General features: G+C 47.4%; 1 protein-coding gene across 3 annotated transcripts; it reads right to left on the bottom strand.

The window, feature by feature from the left end:
* Window positions 1–2,086: 2,086 nt before the first annotated feature.
* On the bottom strand, window positions 2,087–17,233 carry CTDSPL2 (CTD small phosphatase like 2). Of its 3 annotated transcripts, none has more exons than XM_032700576.1 (14): window positions 17,110–17,233; window positions 14,348–14,556; window positions 13,020–13,158; window positions 12,410–12,478; window positions 11,017–11,166; window positions 10,365–10,574; window positions 9,316–9,394; window positions 8,902–9,013; window positions 8,519–8,605; window positions 7,210–7,272; window positions 7,036–7,115; window positions 5,025–5,151; window positions 4,611–4,706; window positions 2,087–4,104 (listed from the first exon to the last, which is right to left on the bottom strand). In XM_032700576.1, the coding sequence occupies exons 2-14, from the start codon at window positions 14,537–14,539 to the stop codon at window positions 4,039–4,041; spliced, it is 1,470 nt and encodes a 489-aa protein (XP_032556467.1). In that variant the 5' UTR covers window positions 14,540–14,556; window positions 17,110–17,233; the 3' UTR covers window positions 2,087–4,038. The 3 variants fall into 3 exon arrangements, with proteins under 3 accessions (XP_032556467.1, XP_032556468.1, XP_032556469.1); XM_032700577.1 differs by having other exon boundaries at window positions 12,410–12,475; XM_032700578.1 differs by lacking the exon at window positions 12,410–12,478.
* Window positions 17,234–17,460: the final 227 nt, after the last annotated feature.

Below are 17,460 nucleotides of genomic sequence, written 5' to 3'. Positions count from 1 at the left end.
AGCAGTGAGCACCCACTGTCCCTGTGCTCCTTCCCATTCCTCCACTCCAGGAGCTCCACACCAGGAACCTCCAATGCAAAGCTGAAATGTTGTGGCCTTGGTGTGACCAACTCTTTGAGTGTCCTTGAGTGTCCTCGTGGGACTCTGTGACACTGTTCTCCAGCTGAACCAGCTCAATGCCACAATTATTTTTCCAGAAAAATTGTCTTCCCGTGATCCCTCACCCCCCTCCCACTCCCAGCAGCCTGGGCAGCTCCTCCATCTCCCTTTCTCCTCTGGGGCTCAGTTTTTGGCTGGATCTGCTCCCGGCTCAGGCTCAGCCCGTGCCTGGCCCAAGGAAGCAGCAACAGTGACCAGGGAAGGAAGGAGCAGGAGGAGGGAAACCCTCCACACTCACCAGCCCAGACACCGGGGAACTCCCTCAGTCTTCACATTCCAGCTTTCCACAATTCCCAGGATGGATTTTGATGTCCCTTTTAGCTCAAATCCTCAAAGCAGCGTTTTCACCTGCAGATGAAACACGAGAGGGATTGGAATCACTTCTGGAATGAGGGGCTGGTCTCCCCACACGGCTGATGTCCAGACCGCGGGCTGTGGGATTTGTGCTGTCCTGCCACCGGGCTGGTGGGATTTGTGCCCACTCCCTCCTGGTCCCTCTTCCCAGCGGGCTCGATGCTCTCCAGCTGCACCAATCCAGCCATCCCTGTGAGTCCCTGAACTCCAGCACTGGACAGAGCAGTGTCTGGGGAGGGGACCACGTGCTCTGCAAGGGCTTTTGCTGCTCACGGCACCCCCGGGGGTTTGACACCAGTTTGAGGGCTTTGCCCAGAGCTGATCCATCTCCTCCTGTCGCCCTTGGCTGACACCACCCGTGCTTTGGGAGATTTCTGCTCCGCTCCCGAGACATCCAGGCTTCCTGATACATTCAAAAGTAATGAAAAATGGCAGCTGGGGTGAATCCAAGGTGGAAGGAAGCAGCAACACCAAGGTGAGGGCTGTTCCAGCTACAGAGAGACTCCAGGGAAAACAAAGGATTGAACAGGTATTGCCAAAATAGGTCTAAAGGTGGTATTGTGCTGCCAGAACCAAGATGCTTCAACCTAGAACAGAATCCATGGGAACATGGAAAATGGACTCAGGATCACCATGATCCAGCAAGAGACCACAAAAGAAAACATTCAGAACCTTGAAAATTGGGTGTTGTACTTCCCCAAAATACAAAAAATGGGTATAAATGATCGAGCTGCAGAGGCACTGCTTGAGTTCCAGACATTCAAGGCTCAGTAACACCCGTGGCTGAGCCTGCCCTGGTCACAGGAGGGGTTCTGGGGACACAACCTGGCCCAGCCCCTCGGCAGAGAACAGGGAACTCGCCCTCGAGACAACAGGAGAAATAAAACCTGTGCATTAAAACTCTGCTCCATTCCAGAAGGGTTTGACATTTGTAGGAAGGGACGTTTTGCAGGAGGCAGAACCTTTGTGCAGCGTTCAGTGCCAAGGAGCAGGCTGGCAGCACAGGAACACTGGCTGTGTGTCCTGGGCAGTGTCTGTCCCTGGCAGTGTCTGTCCCTGGGCAGTGTCTGTCCCTGGGCAGTGCAGCCATGCAGAACCAATCCCCCCCGACAGGAGGGTTTCCCTCCGGATCCGGTGGGCACAGCACAGACACGGCTCTAACCTGGCTCTGCTCTCCTCAGCCCGGCAGCACCTTTGGAACGGGGGAGCCACTGAGAGGACCTGGAGACAAGGACATTGTTTGAACAGCTGAACACCCTTTACAGCCAGAGAAAGGCCACGAACTAAACCAAACTGGGCTCACTCTGGTGGGTCAGTGGACTCACAGCAGCTCTGTGACGTGAGAGATCTGGACAAACACCCTGTTACACAAAGCTTTGCCCCTAAACTAATGAAACCCCTCAAATTCAGATTTACATCGCAAAGAACAACTGACAACGGGCTGGCAAACCAAGGAGCAGCTCCAACACAAGCTGCCCACTTCCAAAATCCAGCAATCCTTCCAGAGCCATGGGCACAGCCCCCGAGGAAGGGCTGCCCAGGGCGACACGGCTGCGCGAAGCAGATGTAAAGGTAATGTTCTGTACATTTTATTTCAATAAAGACATAAGACAAACAGCGTAAAGATGCCCAGATGCCCTAAAGATAAATACATTTAAAAGATTCTCATTAAAATGAATCTGTAGTATTTCTTTCCTGCAAGCAAAATACCTTTCTTTAAATACAAAAAAAATCAGTATTCTGAATTGCAAATGTTTTCACTTTTTTGCAGAAAATCTGCCATGATGATTTTGTTTTTAATGAATAAGGATTTTCCACAAAACAGGCTTGCTCTACATGCTAAGTTTAACAGTTCAGTGACACCATGTGCTAGCTACATACACAACAGATAATATAGTAAGAAAACACTCAACCTGATGAAAAGTTAAAATCTTCATTAATACACTGGAAAAAGTTGACATAACTCATGCCTTTTAAAATCAAAAATACAAAAATTAAATGTTTTGCTAAAAAGATTTTCCTTATTTTAAGGACTCATTTGAAAATGAAGCTGCATGTAATTTGTACAATAAAATTGTACAAGTAAACAGGTAATATACATAAAAAATTAATTGACATACTTCTCAATTATCAGCTGTCCACCTTTAATTTCCAATACTGTACTTTCTTATCAAGCATACAAAATAGCAAACTTCTCTTTAGAAAAAGTGCCGTTCTGTGACATCTTTTACACAAAACCAGTCCGAGCCTGTGGCGTGGTAATGCAGTCGAGAGGCAAAGCTTCCTACCTTGTACAAATTCTACCTTCCATAAAAAGCCTCCGGAAAAGCAGATTTCCCACCGTTACAAAAATATCACCTCCGGGGCGCTGCATTAGGAGCCACGGCTGGGGCCTATTCCCTCGGGAAACCACTGGGATGGCAGGTGGAGCCCTGCCAGGGGCTGCTCCCCGGGAGAGGCTGATTGGAACCGGGAGTGTCACAGGGGTGCCCAGCCCAGGCCCGACTCCCCGGAATACTGAGCGGAGCGCGGCAGTCCCGGAGCAAACGAGGCAGCAGGAATGGGATCCCAGCAAACCTGCGAGCTGACCACGCTCCTCCTCCTGGCCAGGTCCATGCACAGCACAGTGTGAGGTATTCCTTGTCCATCCGTGGGGCCACTGCCAGGTGTGCTCTGTCCGGAGTACGTGCCATCACAATGGTTTAAAAGATTCGGAATATTAGTAATTCTTATCTTCTTATCTAGCCAGTCTCTTGATTTTTGAAAAGGTTTCGACTACAGTAGAATATTACAGAAAGAAAATATAAATGCGGGGGGTTTTTTTTCTTTCTAAATGAAACTTACGTGGGCTAAAACTAGAGAATATTTTTAAACAAATATACAGGATGCAGGCAGACAAAGCAGGGAAACGGCCAGCCAACTGTTTAATAAAAAACTAACAAAATTTGGCTATTTCCAGAAAAACTATGAAGCGCCTCAACTAAAAGGAATGCATAATGAAATTCTAATCTAATACAGGTCAAAAATGTAAAAAGGTTATAAACCTTAACAGGAAAAATAAAACAACTTTTACTGGCCATTCCTGTTGAAATGAGAATCTTAAAAGTAACAGAAAAGTGGCTACAAACCCACTTAGAGCACCGAACAGAGAGAAAATCCGAGTCCATTTTCAATCTCTGTTGTATCATAAAATCCTGTGTTTCTACAGGTCAAACTGCTGGTGGCAGAAACAGAATTTTCTTTATAAACTGCAGATGTCCTGTACATAAAAAATTTCCTTGGAGTTGCACTAGTTCTAAAGCCTTTTCTGTTCTAGCCTCCCTACTGCGGGTACTGGATTGTACTGATGGCGGCAACCTCAGGTGTAGAAAGTCTCTTTCTGTAACCCTTGATCAGTGTTGGGCACCAAAGATAAGAAAAGCAAGACGGGGTACAAAAATGCAAAATTTCAACAGTAATGGCAATGTTTTGTATTAGTCCAACAGGGTCCTGCATTTCCTCCCCTCGGCAGCGAGAGCAAAGGCTTTAATCGGGGGGTAGCAAGTCATGCAAGCGAAATCTGTCTCTGATGTGAGGTCGGACGTCTTCGTTCTGGGGGGAGAAGTGCAGGTTTAGGGCAATGAACACAGCCAGGAATCGCATTTTCACAGGGTTCACTGTCTAACACCCCTATTTTAATATAGCAAAATATAAGCAATGAATGATGTCATCCGAGAGGTTTACAGAAATAACTACATAACACCCACAACAATTTGGGGTAATTTATTTGTTTCAAGAACAAAGGCACACAGCACTCCCAACAACGGGCACTGTGTCATGCAAACGTCCCCAGACCCCCAGTTTCCTTATCACTGATGTCCCCACCCCACTGCCCTTGGTTTCCAGCACAGTCAGCAGTGCCAGCAGTCCCCCCTTTGCTGTGTGAACACGCCCCTGTGCCCACTCTAAAATCCAGCCCACAGCAGCCTAGTCATACAGGGACACACGGGACCCTCATCAGCCTAAATCTCAGTGACTCAAAACCCTTAAATTATGTGAAAATACTTAAAAGAGCTCACTGACGTTTTTGGCAAGAGCCACAGAAAGGAAACACTCACCAGCTCTACGAGTTTCTCCAGAAATGGAATCAATTTTAGGAGTTCGTTGTCATTTTTATCCATGAACCAGCTTTCTATAGGAATTCCATTGGAAAGCTAAAGTTAAAAAAGGAAAAAGAAAATCATCAAGACATGATTTATACTTAATTTATTTACAAATATGACTTGTGAAATAGCATCTGGAGGAAAAATGTTTCCAAGTCAGAGTTCATTAACGTGTATTTTCCCCACAGTTTTGGTCTGTAAACTTCAAAACAAACGTAAGCCCCAAACTTAAACAAGCAGAGAGATCCAAGTGCAGGGTTTCACTGGCCCCAGACTTCAGTCAGAAGGGAAGTCCAGCTGCAGGGCTGCAGTGTGCTGCCCCAGGGAGCTCTGCCCTCCCTGAGGGGTTTGCTGCCCTCAGCCCCTCACCTGGTAAGCAAAGGCTTGCGGTGAATTGTCGATGATGATGGTTTTGGAGAGGTCTCTGCCCAGGATGTTTAAGTCCTTGATGTAATTCCCTTGTACACACACACAATGCTCACGGAAAAGTCGATGCCTGTCATTAAAGGAAGATACTAATTAATGAGGCAAATGACAACATCCCCACCGCGTCAGGAACAGGTGACTCTGCCAGGCCTTACTCAACCTCCTCTCTTCCAATCTCCTTGCCCCTTTTAAAGAATTGTGCTCCTTTCCCATTTGCTTTAGAGCTTTCCAGTGGTAAAATGCCCAGTTCAGGTGACTTTGCACCAACCCAGTTCTGTGGGTGTGTGTATTTAAACAGCTCTTGCTTTCTGATCCCTTTCAGACTGACAAAGGCACTCAAAACACCCCAGTGATGTGCCAGGCCCCAGGTGCTGCACAGGAGCCAATTTACTGGGGGTTATTATCCCTTTACTCTGTCCAGCTCCCACAGAATGAGGCCTCCCCCTGCCATCGAGTGCCAGAGCACAAAGTATAACAAGAAATGTTTCCTTTCCTATTACACCTCTGTTGGCAATTAACCTATTTCAGTTATTGTAGCTTGAAAAAAAGCCTCGAGGCCAAAACATCCCATCAATTCCTTCCTTTCCAATTAATCTGCTCCTGTGTAACTCATGACAGAAGAAATGGATGGATTGACTAGGAGTCAGATTAAAAAAACAGCAGGAATAAAACTCACATTTCATGGCACATCAACAGAATTATAAATTGTAAACTGGGCAGGTTTGGGGTCGCCCAGCCCCATGACAGTGCAGTCCCCTTCCAGGCTGCTTGTATTTTTAAATGGAGTTTTCAGAAGCTGTACATAGTGTGCTTAATTCCATACAGGAGCTGAGCTCCCAACGTTGCCATGGAGGGAAGGAGCTGCTGCCTCAGCATTTATATATAGAGGGTGAGTCACAGGAGGCCTGGCAGCACCTCGGGCTGGGGCACAGCCCGGGCACCACGGCTGCTGCAGGCACGGGAGCCACAGCACTGGGGCAGCACGGGGACAGCTCTGCACAGTCCCAAACCCTGGCTGGCTCTGTGTCTAACTGGCCTTCCCCTGCCCTAACACAGGGATGATCCCAGTCCTGGCTCACGCTCTGGAGGTGCCAGTGCCTCCTGCCCACCATCCCACCCACTGACACAGCCAGGCTCAGGTATTCCAAGGACTGAAAGCATTCCCAAGTCTAGTTTACACAGTGGCAAGGAGGTCACCAGGCCCAGACTGGGATTCTGTGGTGGATGTCACATAAACCAAGACACAATACAACTGTTCCCGGATAAAATTAATGACATCTTAACTTTTGCACTTCAAAAGTGAGTTGGGATGTGCCCACGCACCGAGTGAAAGCAGTGGATAAAACCACTGTCTTTTCTTGTGTGTGTGAGGAAAATCCAGTTTCCCTCAGAATATACAACACCAGGATACAGAGCAGGGCTGTGCAGAGATGCTGGGTACAGGTCACACAGCTCTGACCACCACCAGGCAGGTGTTTGCTTCCCTGACCTGGGGCACCCCAGGAGGGGGAACCCCTGAGCAGAAATCTCTTTGGTTTCAACTTCCTAAGGTACAGTCCTCCTTCCAGGGGAGCATAACAGAATCTCACCCCATAGAATTTCTTTCTGCCTTAAGGAACTGGAAAAGCCAATCACTGCCCAACAAAGCTCAGTATTGAGAAATGATAAACCAAACCAGCTCTAATACAAAACCAACAGACAAATGATTTTGTGATTGAATATGAACAAACAGCATGCTGATTGTAAAAGTTATACAAGTCATAATTTATAGTTAATAAATCGATTTTGAGTATAAAGGTAATCTGATACTCAGTTCATTTCCTTTATTTGCAGTGTGTATTCCAAAGCACATTTCTGATCCCCAAGAGGACATTTGCCATGAGCCAGCCTAACAGAGGATGAGCAAGTACAGGTGTTGGTCCTTGAGGTTATGTTCACAATGTTCTGTTTTTACCTGACCAGTTGCTTTTTGGGGTCCAGGATGTTCAATAACTTGTCTGCATACACCTTCTTAGAAGCAGTAAACAGAATGATCTGGGGATTGAAGGGGAAAAAGTCGTTACTTGAGATGCAAGTGTGTGGATATAATTTAAAAATGAAATTCAAAAGTAGTGTCCAATTGTTTTACCTCATAAATCTGAGACATACGTTCCAGGAACTCTCGGAAGAACGGCCTTAGCCGGACATACACCTGGAGCAGAGATGGGCTTTAGTGAACACTGAGGCTCCTCCAGCCCTCACCCACCCCACACTGTGCCACCTGGTACACAGGAGGCCAAAATGGGCATTAGAAATAAACAGCAAATAGTAACTTCCACTATAACCTCATTACGCCAATATTCCATTGGCTCACAGCCTGAGCAGCTCTGAGTGAAGGTGTGAGATGATAACATTGAGCTACTGGGAAATTGGATGGAATTAGAAATAATTTCAGTAAAATATAAAAGTTGAACAGTCTCTAAATTAAAAATGGAACTGGTTGCTTTGACTGAACATCCTGACTCAGCTCTCAGCAGTGGGGCAGCACCAGTTCCAGCACTGGACACCGTGAGCCAGCACCTGAACTAAATCATCATCTTAACAACCACTAACAATCCCACCCGAACACAGTCACACCTGAACACAATCACACCTGAGCCTGGGGTGGCAGAAGGGATTGGAAAAGGCTTCAGCTACTTCCAAATTTCCATAAACTTGGATACCACCAGCACAGAACTGCACACACAGAGAAATCGTTCCCTGTAAGAAATTGCGGACTCACAAAAGAGACACCGAGTCAGGAGATTTCTGCCTCTGATTGAACTCCAAATACAGGATTTGGGCTCCCAGGGAGGCACCTCTGTAAATCTGCAGCCCCAGGGCCCTGGAGCACTGGTGGGAGTGAGGGCAGGGGCCAACCCTCAGGTGGTATTTGGTGTGTGTTGGACAGACCTGGTTGTGACCTGAGCCCGCAGTGACAACACAAAGGGGTAAAAACAGCAGCCCCAGGCTCTGCTCACAGTTATTTCTGTTCAGAGATTGCCCACACAGAACTACAGCTTCGAGGAAAGGTACTGAAATATCCAGGGAGAGAAGGGAGGATGCTGAACTGCCCCATTTCAGGGTGATTTCAGCTTTATCAATTTTTTTAAAAGTCACTTAGGAATAGGCTTAAATTTCCATTCCCATCACAGTGAATGTCCACAAGGAGCTGTGCTGCATGAACTGAATTATATCACATTTCTGTGTGGACACAACCAAGTGACCAGAGGGCAAGAAAAGGGGAACAGCTGAAGTGAAGACAAAGTTTCTTGCCAAATGTGCCACCTGCAGTTCATCACCAGACAGGTGTAACTTTATCACCAGGCTTCTCTCTCCTTACACAAGATGAGAGCAAATACAAACCCCAAGGATTCCCACCTTAAACAAAGTAAAAGGGTTTGTGTTTTTCTTTTTACCTGGTAAATGACATCTTGGAAAAGAACTGGAAAAGTGAGTGCAGCATCTTCTAATTCATTTAGACTACAGTGCACTAATGTTTCATCCTATTACAAAAATACATAAAAGAAAGAAAAGATTGTGAAATGATAAAAACTGTAATTTTTTTTTTTAAAAAGGATGCAAGTATTTGACAAATACAACAAGCATTCTATTCCTGCCACTATTACTTCTTTTTAAACTACTTTTAACTACTTTAACTAGTATTTTTGACTAAAAATACTAAAATTTATGTGACATTCAACAGCCTTTTTGTATAAAGCAAACACGACTGATTTTCACAAGCAAAATAAGGGAAATGCCCCATCCCCCTGCTTTGGTTTGTGTTTATAAAGATATTTACCAAGTCTAGAACTAATGAAAACTCTGGTGTGCTTCTGGTTTTGAGTGGGAGAGCTGGCTTCCTGTTCAGCTGTTCTTCTGTTAGTGGGGGCACATGTTTGATGAAATAATATCTGAAAAGAACACAGATTTTGCTGTAAAACTGTAATGTTTTAGGTCAACTAAATATTTGAAATATTTAGGGATGCACAGGAAATAAGTATTTTAAATTGAAATAAACCCCACAACAATATACAATTATTTTTTTAAGTTAAGGGCTTTTGGAGTTCATTATCATAATGTTAAAATGTAATATAATAATAAATATATTAATAAATAATAATGTTAAAAAGTAATATAATAATAAATATAAATTAAAATATCGTAATCCAATACCCAAAATGGTCAATTGACTGTTTTCAGTACAAACACTTACGGATCAAAGACTTCCCAGTCCTCTTCATAGGTGGCTTCTGCATGAGCTGATGAGTAGCCACTGTCTGGAGATACTGGTGCTAAAATTCAACGAAAATGACCAAAACAAAAAATAAAACAAAAAACCACAAGAGCTGGTCTTATTAGTGCAGTTCTTCAAAGCCACAATGTGCACTTGAGACACGAGGGAAGAAGCAACAGTGAAACACTCTGCCCCAGCCCCACCTCCCACCCCAGGGGCTGCTCAGAGGTCACATTTACCTCCTTGGCAGGAGCCTTCAAAAACTACCCATCCCCAAAGCTTTGAGGGCAGGGTTTAGGGAACTGTTAAGGATTTGATGCTGCCCATCCACAGAGAAACTGCATTTTATGGCTACAACTTTTGTCAAAAAAAAAGATGTATGATGAGTCTTTTGAAGGAAATATGGACAGTTTTTCAGGATTTGTGTGTAAGGTCTGTGTGGTTCTCATTCACCACGTGGTTCCAATATAAGATACCAAAATGTAGCCCATTTCTCTTTGGAGATCAGCAAGCCCAGAGTGTGCACGTTCAGTGGGGGGGGGTACTCAATGCTCATAGAAACACTTTTCCTCTGGAACTTTTGTTTCCATGTGAGGAAGTGCTATGAGACCACCCGAGCTGCACCAGGAACAGACAAGTCTTGCCCAAACTGTGCCCTTGGTGCACGAGCCAGATTAGTGCATTAACCATAAAAACCAGCACGAGCAGTGTCTGTGTGGCCCAGGCTGAGGCGAGACAGCAGCTCCCAGCAGGGCAGGGGCAGGCAGCAGGGCAGGGCAGGCAGCAGGGCAGGGGCAGGCAGTAGGATGGGGCAGGCAGTAGGATGGGGCAGGCAGTAGGATGGGGCAGGCAGCAGGGCAGCAGCAGGCAGCAGGATGGGGCAGGCAGCAGGGCAGGGGCAGGCAGCAGTTCCCAGCAGGACAGGGGCAGGCAGCAGGATGGGGTAGGCAGCAGGTTGGGGCAGGCAGCAGGATGGGGCAGGCAGCAGTTCCCAGCAGGGCTGTGCAGGCAGCAGGGCAGTGCCGTACCCGTGAGCGGGGGCAGGTCCCGGTCCCCCGGCTCCTCGGTGTCCCCCAGCCCGGGGGGGCCCCGCAGGGGCACGGCCTGGCCCGGGAAGGCCGCGCCGTTGGTGGACGTCGCCGTGCTCGTGGTGATCTCGTCCACCTGCTCCATGTCCAGCTGCTTCACGATCTCCTCAGCTTCCACAGCCTGGCCCGGAGAGTCCGACCCCGACGTTCCTGGGGGGATTTGGGGACGCTCGTTACCTCTGAGTTCCCCCCCGACACTCACAGCCCCTCTTAACCACACACAGCAAAACTGCAGAACAACTGAAGGGACCTGTGTTGGGTCACGTTACCAGAACCAGAACCAAAATGATGGCCCTGACAAGTGGCTTTAAGATACGTTTGGGACAAGAAACTTAATCCTTTTTTTTTTTAACTTTCTTATTATTTTTTTTTTTACTGAAAGGTGCACAAAGATATTCTAATGGTTATAAACTTATTCCTTCCTTCATTAATGATCAACCCATCTAAGAATTGCAGAGCCCTTTATCTGGCAGCAGTAACTCTTGGTCTGTAAATCAGAATGCAAAGTGTACTGTTGCTCAGAACAGCAATTTCATAAAAAAAAAATCTCACTCTCGGCTTTAAAACCACTGGCTTTTTACCTAAGACTCACCATTTTTATTTGCTGGTGAAAAAAAATTGAAAACAGGAGAAAATATGGTTCCCAGTAACGTTGTCCGTGGGGGGCTGCCAGTGGTGGGGTTATCTTCCAATTTTCCATTTTGCTTTACGTGTTGGTTTGTCATCTCATAACTTCCAGCTTCTGCAAGAGAAAAGTTATGACCTGTAACACCACGCTGCTGTTTTCAGTTACATCCTGTCCTCTGCTGTCAGCATTTGCTCTCCAGGACTGATCCCTCCTGTTCATGGTTCAGCTCTGTCCACAAGAGCCAGTAATTTACTATCAGCATCAAAACAAAAAGTCAATTTCAACACCATCATAAGTTTAACACTCCAGATTAGGAAATACTCCTTGTTTACACAAATAATAGAAGTTTAAATCCTTTCAATGGACGTGGTGGGAGACAGACTCAGAGCTGCTGTGCCCCCTGCAGAGCACACTGGTGTCAGTGTCAGGGGGACTCCACTAGATGGAACCAAGAGAAAGTGTCAGTGAACTGCCAAGGCTGAGCCTCCAAACTGCACCACGTCGAGTCCAGAATTTGTTCCTCTCCACATACACACACATATGTGCATAAATACAATTCCAAAGTGAAATATTTTTTAGTTGTGAGCACAGATAACAAAGGGCAGAATTAAACAAATCTTCACGTTACAATACCACACGTAACAATGAAGGTTTTCCCAAACTGTGCAGGTACAGTTATGTATATCCCAGAACTCCAATTCCCATCTCATGGCAGTTCTGAAACTGAGATGCAGAAGAATTCTTTTCTTCCCAGCCCCCAGGCTCTGAGATGTCTGTCCTTATGGAAGTGAGGGAATGGATTTCATGCACATGAGCTGAGAATGTCCCTTCAGCTGAGCCTGATGGAGCTGCACGGGGACTCCACACTGCTCCGTTCCCGTATGGAATGTGGGGTGTCCCAGCTGCAGCTCTGAGCCCCCACCAACGGGGAATACTTAAATTAAGAACTTGTATCCCTGTAACAGTAACACGGGCTGAGGGTGCTCCATGTGCCCTGGAACAGCAGAGAGTCACAGGATGGTTTGGGTTGGGAGGGACCTTATGGACCATCCCACCCCTGCCATGGGCAGGGGCACCTTCCACTGTCCCAGGTTGCTCCAAGCCCTGTCCAGCCTGGCCTTGGACACTTCCAGGGATGGGGCAGCCACAGCTTCTCTGGGCAACCTGTGCCAGGACCTCCCCACCCTCACAGTTTCCTTAGAAAGGAAGTTTAAAGATTGGGATTTTAAAGTTGGAACCACAGACGATGTTCTAAATATCACTGACAATTGTATCATGTCATTATTAGAGATATTCAAGAACAGACAGTTTTCAGAGGAACAGGGAATCTCCATCCTTAGAGAGATAGAAAACTTGCCTGGACAAGGCTCTGAGTGGCCTGATCTAACTCCAGAGGCAGATCTCATTCTGAGCTGGATCATCACTGCTGGGAGGGGAACAGGGGAACTGGTCCAGATGACCTTTAAGAGTTCCCTTCTGATCCAAAGTTTCCTACAATTCTATGACAGAAACCTGTCTTGTGTGTTTGACAAGTGTTTTCAGTATTAAGGACACCTGGTTACTTCCACAAAGGTCATGAGCTGGGAGTCATAATTCACTTTTATTTGTGAGAAAATGGAAGAAGAGCTAAATCAAATAACTATTATTGGCTTTTTAGAATGACAATTAAAAAAAGAAAGTTAAATTAGTTCCAAAATAGATGCTGACGATCCAAATAGTTCTTAAAGAGATACAAGGACCGTGCCTGAGGAGTGATGTAGGTGCTGCTTGCAGCCCTGGAACTCTTGTTTTGCTGTGGTTAGCTCAGCCTTGCCCTCACTGCAGTCAATCAAACGCTGTAACCTCCCTGCTGCAGGAATGTCCCGCTCAGGTGGAGCTGGGATTCCCTGGATTCCATGCCCTGGCTGCCCAGCTGGGCTGTACCCCCTGGATTCCAAGCCCTGGCTGCCCAGCTGGGCTGTACCCACCTCCATTGAGCTGACTTTTCCTCCTCACCCGGGACAGCTGTTTGTTGGGCTTGTCCCCCGTCTGAGGGGTGGATGTGATCAGGTTGTTGTCGATGTCCCGCTCAATTCGACTCCTTTTGGTGGGGTTTTCTCTTTCTTCCTTAAAGGAGAAAGGAGGCAAAAAAGAAACATACTGAACAGTGCCTCCTTTTTTCCATGGAATAGACCAGATCTGTAAAAAGATCAACTGTCACAGTTTAATGAAAAGCAAACTGGAAGCAGATTTAACTGTTGCTGAAATGTTTCTTGTTTGGTACCTCTCTGTTTCCAGGACAGGTTGACGTGGTTTAACATGTCATGAAATATTCTATTTCACTATATTTTTCACAATTCAAGGATATATTGTTACTTTAAAACCATCTGAACTTCAGCTTGTTACAAAGTTATTGTTTTAACACTTTAGTTCAAACCCCAGAAAATACTTCTGAATTTATATCAGATTTTTATTTATCATGTAGCTGATCTGGGATACACTGTAAATTAGTTACCACTTCTCAGCTACTCCTCTTTAAAATTCACAGTTACATAATGTCAGTATCTGAACTGCTGGGACTGAATGAAGATGGATTTTTTAGACTGGCCTTCATTTAGAGAAAAAACCACAGGTTTTTGAAGCAAGGTTACATTCAGCCAATCAAAGTTTATATATATATATGTATGTATGCATATATATAATTCACCCTCAAATGTATATGTGACAGGGGTTCACATGTGAAGATCAGTAAAGCTCAGATTCCTGTCTGGACCAAGATAAGATTTCGTGGTTTTCCCTGGCAATACCTGGATTTGATGCCCTAAGCAGGGCAGTGCCCACTGCAGGAATCACACAGCTGCAGCAATTCCCTGACACGTGGATTTGTGAGGTTTGACCTTTATTGACTGACTGACTCCTAACCAGTTTTGAATAAAAATGCTAAAAACACTTCAGTAAATTTATGCTTACAGACTGGCTTGCCTTAGTTGCCAATACTGGTGATTCCTCGAATTTGGATTCGAGGACTCTTTAAAACAGCAATTAAAAATCTACTGGATTCATCAGCCAACACTTTCACAAAGAAATACCAGGTAATAAATCCTGTGATTTATTAGACTGTTAAATACACCTATGACTGACTCCTGAAGGATTTCCAAGTCTGCTTTTCCTGACACAACTCTCACAGGCACTTGTTGCCTTCCAGCTCTTTACGTTTTGCTTCCACATTATTTATTCTCAGCAGAAACGGGTTTAGAACACACTGAACTGACTGTGACCCAACCAAAAGCCAAGCAGGGCCCCAGAGCTGGCTTACCTTGGGTGTGCTTCCTTTAATGAACTTTTTGATTGAAGACAAGAGGCCGGTGTCATTTTTCTGTGGTTTCCCCCCGCCCCCAGGTAAGGTCTCCTCCACCTCCGAGTGTTTCCGCTTGGCCCGGAGCGCCCGCTGCGGGTGGATCTGGCTGGATTGCTGAGAAGCTTTCCGCGTTCTCAGCCTCATCTTCATGGGCACCACATGGAAAGCTATAAACGGCACCACAGGAATACTCAGGCATTGAGGAAACGCGGGAGGCTTCGGCTGCTGAACTGCACAGTTACATAACAGTCGTGGAGCCGTGCCGAGCTCTGCCACCCCGAGCTCTGCCATCCCAAACACTGCCATCCCAAACTCTGCCATCCCAAACACTGCCATCCCAAACACAGCCACCCCGAGCTCTGCCATCCCAAACACTGCCATCCCGAGCTCTGCCATCCCAAACACTGCCATCCCAAACACAGCCACCCCGAGCTCTGCCATCCCAAACACAGCCACCCCGAGCTCTGCCACCCCGAGCTCTGCCATCTCAAACTCTGCCACCCCGAGCTCTGCCACCCCGAGCTCTGCCATCTCAAACTCTGCCACCCCGAGCTCTGCCACCCCGAGCTCTGCCATCCCAAACTCTGCCATCCCAAACTCTGCCACCCCGAGCTCTGCCATCCCAAACTCTGCCACCCCGAGCTCTGCCATCCCAAACTCTGCCACCACGAGCTCTGCCATCCCAAACTCTGCCATCCCAAACTCTGCCACCCCGAGCTCTGCCATCCCAAACTCTGCCACCACGAGCTCTGCCACCCCGAGTTCTGCCATCCCAAACACTGCCACCACGAGCTCTGCCATCCCAAGCTCTGCCATCCCAAGCTCTGCCATCCCAAGCTCTGCCATCCCAAACTCTGCCATCCCAAACTCTGCCATCCCAAACACTGCCATCCCGAACACTGCCATCCCAAACACTGCCATCCCAAACTCTGCCATCCCAAACTCTGCCATCCCAAACTCTGCCATCCCAAACTCTGCCATCCCAAACTCTGCCATCCCAAACACTGCCATCCCGAACACTGCCATCCCAAACACTGCCATCCCAAACTCTGCCATCCCAAACTCTGCCATCCCAAACTCTGCCATCCCAAACTCTACCATCCCAAACTCTGCCATCCCAAACACTGCCATCCCGAACACTGCCATCCCAAACACTGCCATCCCAAACTCTGCCATCCCAAACTCTGCCATCCCAAACTCTACCATCCCAAACACTGCCATCCCGAACACTGCCATCCCGAGCTCTGCCATCCCAAACACTGCCATCCCAAACACAGCCACGCCGAGCTCTGCCACCCCGAGCTCTGCCATCCCAAACTCTGCCATCCCAAACACTGCCATCCCAAACTCTGCCATCCCTAACACTGCCATCCCGAGCTCTGCCATCCCGACACACAGCCTCGCCCACAGCACAGGAGCTGCTTGGGGGAAAGCACAACACTGGCACGGGAGCACATGGATCTCACCCAGGCAGGGACACAGCCGACCAGCACATCTACGAGCTCTGGCACAACCCTCCAACCCGAGTGGCAGGAAGGAAAAATCGACCTGCTTAGAACAACAGCATTGTCCAGGCTGGAAAAGGCCTCTGAGATCCCTGAGTGCAGCCTGGGACTGATCCCACCTGGTCAGCTGGGATGGTGGCACTGCCTCAGTGAAAGGACTGACTGCCTGGTGGCTCCAGCCCCAAACGACTGGACACTGTGACAAGTCCTTTCCACCCCGTGTTCCTCACTACACTTCATTTAAAGTCTCCACATTACATTCGAGATGAGGCATAAATCTAAATTTGTGTGAAGTGTTCACAGAAGGAATCATGAGCCTGTGCACTCGGTGTGGGTGAGGACAGAGAGCTCTGCAAAGGAACCCAAACTCAGCTTCACTAGAGCCAAGTTTGGGAAGCACATTAGACCTCAGGAACACTGGTGCAAGGGCAATATTTATTAAAGCAGAGTTAAAGGCCATTCCAGGGATTGCATCCCATTTATCTCCAGCCTTCCAGTGGACTGCTGGTATTGTCACTCCTGTGCCTCACAGTCACTGTTCTCTGGGCTGGGGATGTGCCTTCCTGCAGCTGCCTGGAGCCCAGAGCTGGGCTGGTTTGAAGGGGACTCCTCATGTGCCTAAAATCATTCATATGATGGATCAGGAGCAGAAAAATGAAGTAGCAAAAAATCCATCTGAGGTGTAATGCACAGAAACACTGGTAAGAAAGTAATTTGCCTTTCCTAGCTGAAAAAAAGGTAGGTTTTTAAAAAAAACTGTATGCTTATCACAACAGGAATCAGTGTCTGCCTTTCAGGAGTCCATTTAGTGTGGATCTGACTGTTGCACAGACAGAATAAATATAACATTTAACATGTAAGTTGCCTTTCTGCAGTCCATTTAGTGTGGATCTGATCGCTGCACAGACAGAATAAACACTCTGTAACATTTAGCATGTAAGTAATGTCACAACAGGTTTAGGGAAAGGCAATGGTGGCGCTGGGATGAGTCACAGACAGACAAATGCTGATTGTGTTTTTCAGAACCAGTCCAAAGCCTGTACACAGCTGTGTTTGTTCAGAGGTATATCTCAATCTCACACAAAGGTGTTGCAGCTACACCTGGACACCACAGAGCCCACAGAGCTGGTGGATTCCGGAGCTGGAGGGCAGAGGTGCGAGGATGGAAGGAGGGAAGCTGGGAGTGCCGGGAGGCTCCGTCCCCAGAGCACTCACCAGGCAGAGCACCGGGCTCACAGCAACCCCCACATCCTGAGCACAGGTGGGCAGAGTGGGTGAGGCCCAGCCCCAGGCAGGTCCAACTGCAGGCCAAGGTTCTGTGACCTCTGTGATCTGCCAGTGATGTCACGGAGCCCCTGAGGTGGGAAAAGCCCTCTAAGGCTACTGAGTCCATGGAATCCAACTGTCCCCCAGCACTGCCAAGGCCACACTAACCCACGTCCCCAAGTGCCACATCCACATGTCCTTTAAATCCCTCCAGGGATGGGGACTCCACCACTGCCCTGGGCAGCTGTGCCAGGGCTGGACAGCCCTTTCCATGAAGAAATTTTCCCAATATCCAACCTG

This window comes from Chiroxiphia lanceolata, chromosome 12 (genome assembly GCF_009829145.1).
Source record: "Chiroxiphia lanceolata isolate bChiLan1 chromosome 12, bChiLan1.pri, whole genome shotgun sequence".
In the NCBI taxonomy this organism is placed as follows: Eukaryota; Metazoa; Chordata; class Aves; order Passeriformes; family Pipridae; genus Chiroxiphia; species Chiroxiphia lanceolata.
Note: the sequence above shows the minus strand (reverse complement) of the source record. Positions and strands in the feature narration are given on the sequence as shown.